The sequence below is a fragment of the Scyliorhinus canicula genome, chromosome 1, assembly GCF_902713615.1.
Source record: "Scyliorhinus canicula chromosome 1, sScyCan1.1, whole genome shotgun sequence".
Lineage (NCBI taxonomy): Eukaryota > Metazoa > Chordata > Chondrichthyes > Carcharhiniformes > Scyliorhinidae > Scyliorhinus > Scyliorhinus canicula.
In genome coordinates this window covers 18289148-18306057 of record NC_052146.1, presented here as the reverse complement: position 1 = coordinate 18306057, position 16910 = coordinate 18289148, and the positions used below count along the sequence as shown (strand labels likewise).

General features: G+C 47.7%; 1 protein-coding gene across 1 annotated transcript; it reads right to left on the bottom strand.

The window, feature by feature from the left end:
- Nucleotides 1-363: 363 nt before the first annotated feature.
- Nucleotides 364-15089, bottom strand: cryba4 (crystallin, beta A4). Its single transcript, XM_038814288.1, has 6 exons — nt 14998-15089; nt 12402-12468; nt 8015-8133; nt 6095-6236; nt 3167-3309; nt 364-592 (listed from the first exon to the last, which is right to left on the bottom strand). The coding sequence occupies exons 2-6, from the start codon at nt 12435-12437 to the stop codon at nt 445-447; spliced, it is 588 nt and encodes a 195-aa protein (XP_038670216.1). The 5' UTR covers nt 12438-12468; nt 14998-15089; the 3' UTR covers nt 364-444.
- Between the last annotated feature and the right edge of the window lie 1821 nt (nt 15090-16910).

Genomic DNA, 16910 nt, shown 5'->3' with positions numbered 1-16910 from the left:
CTGCAGATGGTACACACTGCTGCCACTGCGAGCTGGCAGCATGGAGAGTGAACGTTTAAGGCGGTGGATGGGGTGCCACCTGCGATGCATTATTCTGGATGGCGGCGAACATCTTGAGCGCGCGTTTAAAGGAATGATGACCCGTCCCCTTACACCAAGGAAGGGCAACAACCAAAACTGCAGATTTTGAATGGCTCTTTTGAAAGATGAAAAGCACTCAGTGCACCGGCTGTCTCCCCACATTGCTGAATTTGTTTGGTCGACAATAAGAATAACTGCGAGAGTCTAAAGATTGGTCTCATTTGGTGGCAGGTCAACCTTTACCCCTCCCCCGTATAGACGTCAATTAAATGAAACTAGTCATTTTAATAAAGAAGGAAATTTTATTTAGTTTTGTTATTTCCCGATTATTTTGAAGATTAAAACATGGCCATCAGAGTCCATTTACTGCTGGATTCTGCGGATGGACTGAATCTGGAAAGTCTGTGCGTGGGAGCCCCACTCCCTCCAGTGTTTGTACTCCCCGCCGTGACGATCGCATTCCATGATGAACTGGTAGCCACGGTAGCCGGGATACTGGTAGCATACCCATCTGGAGGGGGGAGGGGAAGCAAAATTGTTACCGGGGCTAAGCATGTTTTACAACCAGATTTAATTGTCCCAGTAGAATTACTTCAATGTTACTTGCATAGATAGGACACTGACCATTGTTTGATATCTGATACACTTGCACTTTTTGCGCAGGATAAACGCCTGGCTTTTGTGGTCAAAGTGAAGGAACAGTACCCCTGTTTCACCTCGCTGGCAGCTGCCCACACAGGTTTTGTGGGCTTCAGAGTGGAGGCTTGCTCCCATCTGGCGTCTGAGCCAGCTGGGCACCCTCTACGTATCAAGAAATAGCTGAGCTCTTTAACCAGCCAGCATGTGGAATCACCATTGAGCCACAAAGGGGTCCAAACGCATAAGGAGGAAGCATAAATTAGGTCTGAACTATGTATAGAAGTCAAATAAAGATAGGGAAGAACAGAAACGATTCAGAGAAAGTGATGAAAGAGAAGACAGGAAATAATTTTTTTAAAGTTATTTTTTAAAATCACCAGCGCTTGCTAATGTCCGAAGGAATGAGACTCCACATTTGTAAAATTAAATATTTCGGGCCTGAAAGGTGGTTTGACAGTAATTATCACTTATTACACCATTAAACATCCATCTACTCATGAATGCATCTGCCCTCACCTTTTCTGGTGTCTTTAACCTCCCCCACCGGCTGAGGTTATTCATGAGGGCCCCACCTTCTCAACATTGACCTTCGCCTGAGGTGTGGTGATCCTCAGGCTAAATTGCCACCAGTCAGCCCTCCCCCATCCTCAAAGCGGGAAGTAACCTCTGGCCATCTGGAACTATGGCAACTTTACCTACTTTACTTATTTTAGAGGGGAACAAGTGGGCAAGTATTGTAAGTTCATGTGATTGCAACGGCTTCAACGCTGAGTCTTGACAGCAAGGACTCTGACAGTGTACCTTGTGGAGGAATAAACTATCTGTCATTTCCACCTTTTACTGTGTACGTGTGGATGCCAGACGTTGCTGTCCGATTTTCTCCATAATAATGGCGAGCGTGCTCAGACTCTCTTACTCTCAACATAAATTCTGGGGCGTAATGCGTGGGCTACATCAGACCCTTACTGGCAAGCTGCACTGCATCTGAATTCAAATCACGGTGATGAAAAGATGATGTGCTAACCCACTACCATCCAATACTGTAATTTACGTCGGAATAATAATAAAATAAATTTCATTTAATGGCCATAATTTTGGGTCGAAAATTATTTCTGTTCATCAATCACAGCAGGGTCCTAACTGTCAACCATGGTAAGCTTCTCATTTTTAAGTGCTGAGCAGTTAAAGGATGAAAATCCTGAGGACTAGAAGGAGCGTTACGCCCAACACAGACAGCACAAACAAATTAAAGGTCTGGCTCTACTCCATCAATCTACCTTCTGTGCTGCCAGGCTTTATCATTCAATGGTGAGGAATTCAGAACATTTCAACTTGAGGACAAGACAGGGGTCAGAGAAATATAGGGCCGGATTATTCCAGCGCCCGCTCGGCGGGCTGGAAGATAGCGGGGACCTGGAAAGTAGCCAGAAACCGCGATGGAATGGTTCTCTGGTGCTATCCCATGTCTGGGCATGTTTCCTCATGGCAGGACCAGATGTAGATTGGTTGCTTCCATCTGGTGGGCTGTCAGTTTAATTAATTAAGGCCCCCATTAAGGGTTTACACCAGTGTACTGCCTAATGGGGAGGCCACCAGCTTCACGGAGATGACCTCCCAGTGCCTATCCTTGTGGAGGAGGGGGTGGGGGTGGGGGGGGGGGGGGGGGGGTGGGGGGAGGGGGGGGGGGTGGCTGGAACTGGAATCTCCATGCTCCTCTGACGTATACTTAGTTTTCTAAGAGGGCCTGCGATTTGAGGCGCTTTCACAGTCTCTGCCCTGCTTCAGAAGCGCCGATCTCTCAGGGTTGCCAATGAATCATAGAATCATAGAATTTACAGTGCAGAAGGAGGCCAGTCAGCCCATCGAGTCTGAACCGGTCCCTGAGAGAGCACCCTACTGAAGCCCACACCTCCACCCTATTCCCGCCACCCGGCAGCCCCTTTTCAACACTACAGGGCAATTTAGCATAACCAATCCACCTAACCCTCACCTGTTTGGACTGTGGGAGGAAACTGGTGCATCTGGAGGAAACCCACGCAGACACGGGAGAACGTGCAGACTCCGCACAGAGAATGACCCAAGCCGGGAATCGAACCGGGTCCCTGGCGCTGTGAAGCAACAGCGCTAACCACTGTGCTACCGTGCCTTCAGAGTTTCCAGCCCTCTGATTGGGCCAGCAGCACCGACATCCCACCTGCCATGTTAATTGGATGGTGAGCTTGGAGGAAACCAATCAGGGGGTTACCTCTTGGAATTTCTCTGAGACTGTCTCGCTCCCGAAGTGTGTGGGCTGGGGAGCGCCCATTGGGTCACAAACCTGTGATAAGATCCTACCTGTTGGTGTTAAGATTATAGTTGGAGGCTTGATGGGCGGGGCAACATTACTAGTGGAACAAGTTTTGTTGGGCCAAATAACTTTTCTCACGTGCTTGTTAGAAGTACTTACGCGCCAGAGTGGATTCGGAAAGATCCAACTTCATTGTTGCACCAACCCATAGCTTGCAGGGATGGATAGTCGTCGCTCAGCTCTCCCTTCCTGCCCAGGAAGTTCTCCCTCTCAAACATGGACATCCGACATTCGCGGTGGTTCTGCGGCAAAGAGTTTTCAAATAGACCATTCAGAAATCACATTCCTGTTGTGTACATTCAATTCAAAAGCATTTTCTTTCTTCTGCGTACAGCTGGAGATGCACCATAGTGGGCAGCTTTGAAATAGAAATTGAATCAATTCTTTCCTCCAACACCATTCAAGTTGCCAATTCGTGTTCGACACAGTTGAAGGGCTGCTCACTGGCCACGACCTTATTACTGCCCATTCTTTAGAGATGCGACTGATTGAAATCTAGTTCTTCGAGTTGAACTGCCAATAATCCATGTAAAATTAATAAGTTACCATCAGAATACCTAGGCTCGGGTGTCTGCTGGTAGTTGACTGTGGGGACATGACAGTTTAGCTTGATCATGTCCTCAATGCACATTTGCACACATGTAATTAATAATAATAATAATCTTTATTAGTGTCACAAGTATGCTTCCATTCACATTGCAATGAAGTTACTGTGAAAAGCCCTTAGTCGCCACATTCTGGTGCCTGTTCGGGCACACTGAGGGAGGATTCAGAATGCCCAATTCACCTAACAGCACATCGTTTGGGACTTGTGGGAGGAAACCGGAGCGCCCGGAGGAAACCCACGCAGACACGGGGAGAAAGTGTAAACTCCACACAGACAGTCACCCGAGGTCGAAATCGAACCCGCGTCCCTGGCGCTGTGAGGCAGACGTGCTAACCACTGTGCCACCGTACAGCTACCTTTTTGTTCATTTGTGGACCTGCAATGGGTCAGTTACACTCCCAATACATCAGTTATTAAATCCACTACCCACTACAGAACATCAGTACATAGACCAGGTAGCTCATCAGTTCAACCCCCAGTCTTTGGTGATTCAGTAAATCAGTTGATGGTGATGGAAGGATTGTTATAATCGCATTCTGCACCTTCAGAGAGAAGAAGCCGCAACCAGAATGCCTACTGCTGAGCACTAACTCATAGCCTCTGCTCTGGGTGGCACGGTAGCTCAGTGGTTAGCACTGTTGCTTCACAGCACCAGGGTCCCAGGTTCAATTCCCGGCTCCGGTTTCCTCCCACAAGTCCCGAAAGACGTGCAGGTTAGGTGAATTGGACATTCTGAATTCTCCCTCAGTGTCCCCGCACAGGGGCTGGAGTGTGGCGACTAGGGCTTGTATGCGCAGATTAGGTGGATTGGTCAACCTAAATTATCTCTTAGCATGTAAAGGTGTGCAGGTTAGGTGGCGTTACGGGGATAGGGCGGGAAAGTGGACCTAGATGAAGTGTTCTTTCAGTGGTTTGGTGCAGGCTTGATGGGCCTCCTTCTGCACTGTCGGATTCTATGGCTCTATTTCGCCATGGCCTAATCCCTATCTATCTCTGTGATGTCCTCCAGCTCTAAACCTTCTGAGATCTCCGCACTTCTCTTCTTGTTTCTTGCACCTTGGAAATGGGGGTGGGAGATATTTCAGATGTCCATATTTCCCAGGGGCAGCAGCACATTTAGAAATGCACTGCCTACAAAGAGAAGCAATTTTAGCCTTTGACGTTCCAGAAACATGACTTTTGAACTTTATACATCTCAGGAAAAGGTCTGAACCTCCCAGAGTCCTTTGGGTGGATAAGGTAACTCTTTGAGAGAGGTCAGTTTTTCTCGCGGAGTTGTGAGGTACTCCTTTTGGATTGCTGATATAACATGTGGAAGAAGTGGATAAGCTCTTCAGAACTGTCAAGCCGTCATCATCCACACCTCCTGCCCGTTAAATTTTGAACAAGCCAGCCTGATGTAACTCTCATTTGAAAAAAAGGGTGCTTGCAATTTCACGAGATGTTTGTTGGCTTATATCTGAGGACTATCATTACAGGATTAGTGCTGCTTGACTGCTTGGACAACCTATAATTAGCACACAAGGGACCTGTAATTGTCAATAAGTTTAATTGTCAGCTCTAAGTGGTTGAAGACAAAGATTAGCTGTCCTTGATATGGGGTTATGAATAGAAACCAGTGTTTGTTTTTAGAAGGGATTAAGTATATGAAAGAAGTTAAATGTAAGGAATGGGCTTTTATCAATTAGGATTGGATTGGATTTGTTTATTGTCATGTGCACCGAGGTACAGTGAAAAGTATTTTTCTGCGAGCAGCTCAACAGATCATTAAGTACATGGGAAGAAAAGGGAATAGAATAAAATACATTGGAGTGTTTTTTAAACATAGTGAAATCTGAAATAGATATTTTGAAGTTTATTGCATTTCATCTCACCTTGGCTCCTGAGGTCTGCCCATTGTGGGTACCAGGTGAATTGGCATGGAGGGTGTAAGGGCAAAGGGTGTTGGCATGAATTTGCACTAAATTGGCATAGGGGCTATAAAGGGCTATGGCGGTGGGTAGAAGGGCATAGGATATGGAGTGTAAAAAGGGCCATGGGGATGGTTGAGGAACATTAGGTGGTATAAGGTGGCATGTCTCAATCCTGTCCACTGTAGCTTCTGGCGCTGCAGGGACTAACGTCCTGTTGGCCAATTGAATTGATTGGCATCTTGTTAAGGTGGGGCTTCCCCCCAGATGAGAGACAGAGGCCCATCCCCCAGTCAATTCATGCACAATTAACAGGAAGGGAAACCCCATCCTAACAATCTTGACCCATCTGTTTATCTAACATCCTCTGAAAGGAACCTTCACTATTTGCCTCCTTGTGGTCGCAAGTTCCAGATTCTCTGGGTAAAGATGTGTCTCCAGAATCGTGTACTTGTGCAAAGTTGACCATCTGACTTCAGCACAAACTTTCAATGTAGTCGAAATACTTACAGCGCAGGCAATAGGTCGGAAGGAGGTCAGTCTCTCAACGTGATAGGAGTTGCTGCCACTCCAGCTTTCCCAGCGGGGGTATTCTCCTCTCTCCAGGACAAACTGCTGTCCCTGGTAGGCTGCGTGTTCGTAACCCACCCAGCTACAGAGAAAACACAAGCAGGTCAGGAAGAGCCCAAGTGAGTCATTGATGCACTGCGTTTCAGCGCCCCCTTCTAAAGAGTTTTGATTACCCTTCATGCAGCAGTGCTTGGCTGCAGCAAGATGGCATGTTTCTAGGTGAGGAATGATGGCTTAGTCAACTGGTTCAATATGCCTACTCGCCTGGATGTGTGATAATTGACTTTTTAGGTGATGCACACGGTACAATAAGTCCACAGCTTTCCTTTCACAATTTCCTCTGCGATTCAGCCCGACACTACCTTCATTCATCTTTGGCTCTAGGAGTATCATTATTGCCCGAGGTTGTGACATTCAAAGACTCCTCCAGGGTCTGAGTTCACAATCTAGGTTGGCACTCCAGTACAGTACTGAGGAGTGTTGCGTTGGATGAGACATTAAACGAATTCCCGATCCTGCGGTTCAGGCAGATGCTAATGAAAAAACCCAGGGCATGATTTGAAGAATGACAGGCAGCTCTTCTAAGCTTCACCCTTGATCAATGCCACCAAGAACAAGTCCATAGAATCCCGACAGTGCAAAAGGAGACCGTTCAGCCCATCAAGACTGCACCAACCCTCTCAAAGAACACTCTACCTAGATCCACACCCCTGCCCTATCCCCACCTAGAATCATAGAATTTACAGTGCAGAAGGCGGCCATTTGGCCCATTGAGTCTGCACCGACCCACTTAAGCCCTCACCTCCACCCTATCGCCGTAACTCAATAACCCCACCTAACCTTTTTGGTCGCTAAGGGCAATTTATCATGGCCAATCCACCGTCTTTGGACTGTGGGAGGAAACCGGAGCACCCGGAGGAAACCCACGCAGACACGGGGAGAACGTGCAGACTCCACACAGACAGTGTCCCAGCGGGGAATCGAACTTGGGACCCTGGCGCTGTGAAGCCACAGTGCTATCCACTGCGCTACCGTGCTGCCCAAATCACAGACCATCATCTCCAGAGGTGGACATCCTGGACACTTCAAGACCCATCTGTGTTGAAACAAAAGTGTGGATGCTATCTCCTGCCAGCTCCCATATTTTTCTGGCTACCTTATATATGCTTGTAGCTTCCTGATCCATGTCTTGTGTGAGATTTCCCCCAGCCACCAGTGAAACACCCATTACCCAGAAATAAAGTCCCCAATCACAGCTGTTGAATTCAATGGCTACACAATTTGTTTTGATGTTCTAAAAATGTGTGAGACGCGAATAGGGTGACATCTCATCTGTTCTGAGAAGGTGACGGCTCTGCTTGAACCACTGCCTCCCTTCCGATGTTTCTGCTCCCACAGTGATCTTACCCGGGGAATATAAATTCAGCACAGCGAGACACACGTTTCAATGGAGACGCAAATTTTCCTTTAGATCAATCCAAATATCCAGGATATTTCAATGGGATTCTGAAAATAGAGGCCTGATTTTAACTTTGTGCAAGTGGGTGGGTTTTGAATGTGAACAAATTGGCCCTGGGAGTCTATTCAGATTCCCAAGAGTCTAACATTGGATTAATAGTTAAAGCAGAGTAAAGGTTAATCTGATAACAATCTACCTATAAATCTCTTCAGCGCACTGCAAGCATGATGGAATGATTCCACGGTGAGTTACTGATTTCTAGCAGCAGACCACTAGTTAGCTTTTCTGACTTTGACAGGCTGTCCAATTTGGACAACTTTGCTCTTTCCTGTGGCGTCATACTGTTCCGTGAACTCTATTGGATTGATCCCTTGCTGCTTTCCCGTCTCCGAGATACTCACGCTCCACTTTCCACCTTCATAGAGCGCACGGTTTCGAATCCGAACTCCATGACACTGTAACATTCTGCGGTGAACTCATGTCGACGACCCTGGAAGCACTCCTCATCCCAAACAATGATCTGTGGGAGAGCAGATGTGGGGGGGGGGGGGGGGGGGGGGGGGGGGGGGGGGGGGGGGGGGGGGGGGGGAAAGAAAGAGAATAGTGTTGGATCAGGGGTTTGGGTTACAACGAGCTGTACTCTACAATTAGTAGTGTGGATGCAAAATACTTTTGACTGGACAGAGCACAGAAGATCATAGAATTTACAGTGCAGAAGGAGGCCATTCAGCCCATCGAGTCTGCATCGGCTCTTGGAAAGAGCACCCCATTTAAGGCCAGACTTCCAACCCATCCCTGTCACCCAGTAACCCCGCCTAACATTTTTTTTGGACGTTAAGAGCAATTTGGCATGCCCAATCCACCTAACCTGTGCATCTTTGGATTGTGGGAGGAAACCGGAGCACCCGGAGGAAACCCACACAGACACGGGGAGAACGTGCTCACTTTGCACAGACAGTGACCCAAGCCGGGAATCGAACCTGGGACCCTGGAGCTGTAAAGCAACTGTGCTAATTACTGTGCTACCGTGCTACCCATATGTATTGCAATTTGATGCAAAATTGCCGATCGCCCCGTTGAAGGAAATAGAAAGACCAGCTTCAGCCAGTAGCTTCGTAACACTTCCAATCTTGAGCAATCTGGTTTCAAATGTGGCTTAGCAGAAAGTCAACATACGGACTTGCAATAACCCAAGTTGCAGTTTTAAACCAATGACACATCACTGGTGTGACATGTGGCTTTTCCAGGCCTAGAACCCTCTGAGATCTCTGCGTTGATTGAGGCCCCGATTTTAATCGCTCCACCGTTGGTATCTTCATTTGCCTCAGCCTCTTGAAATCCCTCATTAAACCTCTCTGCCTCTCTAGATACCTCACTTTCCTCCTTTAAGACACTCCTTAAACTAACTTCAATGGGGCCCGGTTAGCTCAGTTGGCTGGTCAGCTGGTTCCTGATGTGCAGTGACGGCAACAGCGCGGGTTCAAAATTCCTGTACCAGCTGAGGTTATTCAATAATAAATTATTAAAGATAATCTTTATCGGGCAGCATGGTGGCGCAGTGGGTTTGCGCTGCTGCCTCACGGTCCCAGGCTCGATCCCGGCTCTGGGTCACTGTCCGTGTGGAGTTTGCACATTCTCCCCGTGTCTGCGTGGGTTTCACCCCCACAACCCAAAGATGCGCAGGGTTGGTGGATTGGCCAAGTTAATTGGAAATATTTAATTGGGTACTCCAAATTCATTTAAAAAAAAAATCTTTAGTGTCACAAGTAGGCTTACATTAACAATGCAATGAAGTTACTGTGATAAGCCCCTAGTCGCCACATAATAATATAATAATAATAATAGCTTATTGTCACAGTAGGCTTCAATGAAGTTACTGTGAAAAGCCCCTAGTTGCCACATTCTGGCGCCGGTTCGAGGAGGCCGGTACGGGAATTGAAACGTCGCTGCTGCCTTGTTTTGCATTGCAAGCCAGCTGTTTAGCCCACTGTGCTAAACCAGCCCTAGTCGCCACACTCCGGCACCTGTTCGGGTACACAGAGGGAAAATTCAGAATGTCCAAATTACCTAACAGCACGTCTTTCAGGACTTGTGGGAGGAAACCGGAGCACCCGGAGGAAACCCACGCAGACACGGGGAGAACGTGCAGACTTAACATGGACAGTGACCCAAGCCGGGAATCGAATCTGGGACCCTGGCGATGTGAAGCAACGGTGCTAACCACTGTGCTACCGTGCCGCCCACAGTGGGGGCCATGGTGAAGGCCCAGCCTTCTCAACCTAGCCCGTTGCCTGAGGGTGGTGACCCTCAGGTTAAATCCACCCCCCCCTCCCCCCGCAGTCAGCTCTCAAAGGGGAGAGCAGCAATGGGACAATGGCGATATTTACATTTAAAACTTACCTATCTGACCAAGCTTTAGCCCTAGAACCCTTCATGTGGCCATGTTTCACACTTTGTTGTTTTAATATTCCCGTGAAGTACATGAAAGTCACATGATAAATACAGGTCTTGCAGGAATAATAATAGCAAAGATCCTTTTGCATCAATGATGGATTTAGAAATCTATCTGAGGTGAGATTTATTTTCTGAGGGGAGATGCCCTAGATATCGCATTGCCAGGATGAAGTGCGTTGTAATGACTATTTGCAAATGGTGCGACTTGTGCTTTACATAGACTGCAAACTGGAAGGCTCGGTTCTTTAGCGTGTCTTGTTGGCCTTTGACCTTCAGAACACAGGAACCATCGCCGAGAACGCGCACACAAATGTTTTCAGCAGCTCAAGAAGGTGTAAATATAGGCAGCATACTCCAAAGAAAGATCGTTTCATATTGGATAGGCCGGAGTGAATTTTAAAAAGAAATGGTAAAGAAAATTGCCATGGCAACTGCAGGCCTAAGATAAAGTCACATTGCCGAGACTCCCAACAGAGCCCATTGCATCGTACCTTGTCACATTAATGTAATTCTAAAATGGTCTTTAAAGATTTTCATTATTGCGAGACATGTGCAATAAAAAAATATGGAAAACATAATCTGGGTAGAAGCACATTAGGATAGTGACATATAATTAGGTTTAGTTACTTCAAGCAATTTAATTCCTTCACAACACATTATTTATCTCTGACTGCCAGCTCACTGCAATTACATATCATTATGTGGCCATTATTTAGAAGTCTAACTGCAGTGGCAGGTGCTACTGCAGGGCAGGGAACTTAAAACAACAATCGTTCACTGGGTCTAAATTTGGCTACCAACTGAAGTTGCCCTTTCAGACAATACACAAGCAGACATGTTTACTCCATTTCCCCCCTCAATGGTCATTATGCTGCCGAATGGTTAAACTTGACAAATTGCTCATGCTGCTTTTAATTTGATTAGGGCCCCTTTGGCTGAGAGCTGGCTGACCTTTTCACCTCTCCTCCATGTGCCAAAGCTGGTTCTGGCTCGTTAAATACGACAATAATATTATGTGGCTGTACACACACACACACACGCAAATTATTAAACATTGAGCTCTACTGATTCAGGAAGCCTGCTCAGGGAACCTCTGGTTTGGATGGAGATGGTCGCAGGTCTGGCTTGTGCGAAGCCAGTGCGGATGAGGTGGGCACTGATCCTGAACCCGAGCCATTTGTGTTAAAAATGAATGGAACTCTGTTTAGAAACAGCCAATTCATCAGAGACCAGGAAGCTGGCACCTCGGGCATGGGCAGTTTCAAAGCCCTAGCATTGTTGACTGACCACCTGCGGGAGGTGCCAAAATACAGCTATTTTGGTCTGGTGTTGGACCCGAACATGGAGCTTCTGGTGTAGCACGGTATGGGTCCTATGACTGCACCATAAGGTCTCCTGCTCCTGGATAAATGATCTATTCATAGAATTTACAGTGCAGAAGGAGGCCATTCGGCCCATCGAGTCTGCACCGCTCCTGGAAAGAGCACCCTATCCAAGGTTAACGCCTCCACCCTATCCCCATAACCCAGCAACCCCACCTAACACTAAGGGCAATTTTGGACACTAAGGGCAATTTATCATGGCCAATCCACCTAACCTGCACATCTTTGGACTGTGGGAGGAAACCGGAGCACCCGGAGGAAACCCACGCACACACGGGGAGGATGTGCAGACTCCGCACAGACAGTGACCCAAGCTGGAATCGAACCTGGGACCCTGGAGCTGTGAAGCGATTGTGCTATCCACAATGCTACCGTACTGCCCTCTATTGCCACTTGCTGCCTCTCCAGGTGGCCTTCTGAAGATCTGAGCAAGAAGCCAGGGTGGATGTAGCCAGTTCGTGCAGCTTTCAGCCTGTCTGGTGTCCCATGATCCACCTCCCATTCTTTCATCTGGAGATCATGTCTGCACACAGTTCATCAGATCACCTGCTTTGACAAAGGGTCATCTGGACTCGAAACGTTAGCTCTTTTCTCTTCCTACAGATGCTGCCAGACCTACTGAGATTTTCCAGCATTTTCTCTTTGGTTTCAGATTCCAGCATCCGCAGTCATTTCCTTTCATCATTTGAGTACCTAGTGGTCAACCTAATGGAAAGTCTCTAGATTTGCCAAGCTTGACTGCTGGTTACACAGAAAGACCAGCTTTGTGACCCTGGTGGGTTTATACTGGGGCTACCACTGGGTGGGTGAGACTCCTGCAATGGGATCTAATGACACAAACACCTCCCTGAGATGGATGTAAAGGGAGCATTGAGATTGAGACTTGTGGCCAAACTAAAACAAAATATCTGGGTCAAAGGAACAATCTTCAACCCAACGTATTTTCCCTTACCTTCCAGTGGCTGGAGAGTTTTGTGCAATGAGACATCTTGAATTTTATTTATCTTCAAGTTTTCGCCCTAGAGCAAAAAAGACCGATTAAAAATGGTTCTGATGGTGCTTGTAATGTTCACAACTCCACTTCACCATGGGATTTTTCAGCATAAAGGCCATTCAGCCCACTGAGACCGTGCAAGCTCATTGACAGAGCTATCCAATCAAGTCCCATTCTCCTCTTCTTTCCCCATAGCCTTGCAAATGTTTCCCTTCTAAATATTCATCCAATTCTCTTTTGGGAAGTCATTATTGAATCTGCTACCGTCACACTCGGAGGCAGTGCGGATCACCACAACATCCCCCTCACCACCCCACCCCCTCAACAAAGGATAAAACTGTCCCTCAAACATTTTGGCCGGAATTCTCTGACCGTTCGACGGCGGCGGGATTCTCTGGTTCCGCTGGCAGCGCACCCCCGCCCAAGGTTTCCCGGCGGCTTGGAGTGGCTTCTACAGGAATTCCCATTAACAGCGGCTGGAGTTGTGAATGCCGCCACCAGCGAACAGTGCGGCGGCCCTCGCCCCAGGGAAACATACGGCTGGAATGCTGGAGAATCAAGCTCTGTTTCTCCGGTTTTCTTGTTCCCATCTCTTGAGGGCTGAGTATGTTTGCATGGGCATGGGTGCCAAAAATGTGGGCAATCTTTACATCTGAATCTGCCCAGTAAGTGGCATGTTATCCCCCAGTGAGGGCATCACGGTGCAACATTTACCTCTCAAACTTTAATCAGGGATGCCAATCAGCAGCAGAGTCCCTGGGCAACTTCCTGTTCCCCTCCCGAGGGACACTTATTGTCACTTCTCAACCCATTACCTACCCCCCTGACCCTACCCCCATGACCCCACCTCAGGGCAATTCATCATGGCCAATCCACCTAACCTGTACATCTTTGGACTGTGGGAGGAAACCTGAGCACCCGGAGGAAACCCACGTAAACAGGGTGGGGGGGGGGAGAACGTGCAGACTCCGCACAGACAGTCACCCGAGGCCGGAATTGAACCTGGGTCTCTGGCGCAGTGAGACAGCAGTGCTAACCACTGTGCCACCGAACCTTGAGTTCCTCCTGCCATGGACATTCCTCCCCCTCCGCCGACCACAATGCCCTCTGCACACCACTGCCACTTAGCGGCGGGGATATTTCGCCAAGTGCCCAGCAGTGGGCTTCTGACATCCCAAATCCTGGGGATTCACTCCTGCAACTTGGGACTGAGGACCAGGAGATAAAAAAGGCTCTCCGGGTCTCACGCAGCACAGTACCATCCAATAGGCAGTTGCTACCCTCTCTGGTCCCCACACGTCAAGCTGAATTAAAGATTCTACAGGGCAGAAATGGGCCACCTGTCTTAACGAGTAGTGTCCAATGTTTAGCCTCCTCTCAGTCTTTGTCATTTAACCAAAACCATCCATTTCTTTTCCTTTACATGCTTATTTTTCTTGGAGATCCTTGGCGCCGTGGGTAACGTACCTACCACTTAGTTTGAATCCAGAAGGGAAAAACAGTAAAAACGGGGAAATAAGAATACTGGTCCGAACTGGTCTTGTATACCTCAAAATAAAAATGGGAAATAAGAATACAGGTCTGAATTGGTCTTGTATACCTCAAAATATAACACCAGTAAAAATGGGAAATAAGAATATTGTCGAAACTGTTTTTTCTTCCTGGGTGGGTTCGAGTCCCAAACCAAGACTTAATGACCAAAGGAGGTACATTCGTAATGCAGCCAAACGGGTTGAGTATCAATCTGAAAATACTTCCCAGGTAAGCCAGTGGCAGGTGACAAGAGCAGAAGAGATTCCTGGTCAGCCATGTAACAGAAAGAACATTGGAGCTTCTGCCACCACTGGCGAGAGTCCAACATGCAGGTGAAAATGCCCGTTGCCACAGCAACCCGGATTCCCCGAGTAAACCGCAACAAACCAGCACTTAGTAATCACACTTCCCTCTTAAATACATCCATACTATTCATCTCAACTACTTCCTGTAGCGACAACTTCCCCCAGTCTAACTACTCTCAGTTTCTTCTGAATTCCTGATTGATGTTAGTAACGATTACTTTATATTTAGGAACTCCAGCTTTGGACAAATTGAAAAACCTTCTGTACATCTACCCTACCAAACCCCACACAAAGAACTGCGGTTTGCTCCCCCCCTCAACCTTCTGACCTCCAGAGAAAAGAGACTGTACAGTTTTGTTTTCTGATAACTATATCCTCTCAGTTAATCATCCTTACAAATCCTTTTATTTTTGCACCTTCTCCAGAGCCTCTGGATACTTCTTGTAACATAGAGGCCAGAACTGTTTACTGTACTCCAACTGAGGCCTAACCAAGGTTCTACACAAGGCTACCACTTGGTTAATAACTCATAAATCTTTCCTGACGAACCGTAAGTGTTAGTTAATCGAACCTACTACCGGTCTTCTCCCCCCCTCCCCGCTTCAATCATTTCGGTCCAGTATTTATTCAGTTATGCTCTACTGTGGGTACACCACGTTCTGCACATTATTTGATGTCACACTCCCGCATATTTTCTCAGAAACAGCAGCACTCACCTTGTAGATTATAGTGGAACACACAGCTCTGATAGCAAAGTGTGATCCCTCCGTGGGTTTTTATAGCTTGCACTTTAAGCAGAGTCAATTGCTGAGACCTGTATTCTTCAAACCCCTAGCTCAGCAGCAGGGGAGGAGATTCATCGAGGGTTTATTGTATTCCCAACAATATATGACAATGTCACGATCTATAGTGAACAGAGGAAGGCATGAAGGATACTGCAAGCACATCACATCAGTAAAAATAACTTTAGCATTAACCCTTTGACCCAGCAATGTACTGCACAAGGCCTATAGCCAGAGTCTAGCCCTCGAGCAACCATTTACACAGACTGTTGCTGTCCCCCTACAAAATAGAGATCAAATATAGTGGCTCAGATTTTCAACTTGCCATTGCCGTTGACAACAATCTGGCGTCTTGTGTCCGCTGCCCAGTGTACAAACTGAAAGAAAATTGGAATCTTTCTACAGAAACACATAATCACAGAATACCAGAGTGCGGAAGAGGCCCTTTGGCCCATCAAGTCTGCACCGATGCGTGAAAGGTCCTGACCTGCCCACCTAATCCCACTTGCCAGCACTTGGCCCACAGCCTTGAATGTAATAACCTGCCAAGTACTCATCCAGGTACTTTTTCAAGGATTCAAGGCATCCTGTCTCTACCACCCTCCCAGCGCATTCCAGACCATCCCCACCCTCTGAGTGAAAAAGTCTTTCCTCATATTCCCCCCAAACCTCCCACCCATCACCTTAAACTTGTGTCTCCTCGTAGCTGACCCTTCAACTAAGGGGAACAGCAACTCCCTATCCACCCTGTCCATGCCCCTCATAATCTTGTCCACCTCAATCGGGTCACCCCTCAGTCTTCTCTGCTCTAGGGAAAACAACCCAAGCCAATCCAACCACTCTTTATAACTTAAATGTTCCACCCCAGGCAACATCCGGCTGAATTTTCAATCTACAATATGTGGCTGCCAAAAGTGGCAGTTTTTACAACAGGTCACAAATGCAAAATTTACCCCACTATCACTTCCACCACCTAAGGTTGGAATCAGCAAGCTCTCAGCATAGATTGAGCTTAGCGGCAGTCGCCCATCCACTCTGTGAAACCCAGGGTCACACTGGACAATGCAATTTGCCAATAGAGCCTCAATATTTATCAAACTCAAGGGGTGGGGGAGTGGACATGTGAAATAGGTGCTCAACCCACCACCTTCCCACCCACCCCCGAGCTCACCCCTCTACTATGGGAGAGGTGGGCGGGCACCAAACCTGACAACCTGCCCATCACATCTAAATAGATAATCAAGGATCAATTAGGCTTATTGACAAGTCTATTGACCCTGATAATATGCTGCCAACGCCATAATGCAGCTGGCATGATTTAGTAACTTGAGGAACCCAGCGGTAGTGGAACAAGGATTTATTGAACTATGTACAATGCTCGGCCCACGGCAGTAACTCTCACCCAAGCCAGTTCTTATTGGGACAGCCAACAACTCCAGGCCCTGCTTGGGCCGGCTTTTATGTGTGGTCTATAACGAGCTCCAGCTGGGTGGTGTCCGCACCCTACCTGGGAAACTCGTACTCCGCGAGTCCCACGTTGAGATCAACAATGGTTCCCCGGTGCTCCTTGTGGGGGTTACCACACATGGGCAATTGGGTGGGAATGGGCAGCCCCAATTGTTTACTAAATTCTTCAAAGGGCAGGAAGGATGGGAATGAGGTGTTCTATTTTTGGGGGCTGCCCTTTGCGGATCAGGGGGCAGCTCCTCTAAGATATAAACCCCCCTTTCTTCCGAGCCGCCTGCTGCCATAAACCCACCACACACAGCCCCCCTGCTCACATTTCCCCCCACCCTCCCTTGGTCCCTAACCTGCCCAAACTCCCCTCCCTGCCCAAGACCCCGGAC

Bases quoted from the DNA above. Each gene is read 5' to 3' on its own strand.
- cryba4 (XM_038814288.1), bottom strand. From the start codon at position 12,437: ATGTCTCATTGCACAAAACTCTCCAGCCACTGGAAG. The intron at 6,237-8,014 runs GTGAGTATCTCG...TTTTCTCTGTAG, and splicing joins ATGAAGGTGGAAAGTGGAGC to CTGGGTGGGTTACGAACACG. The intron at 3,310-6,094 runs GTAAGTATTTCG...TCTTTGCCGCAG, and splicing joins TCCGACCTATTGCCTGCGCT to AACCACCGCGAATGTCGGAT.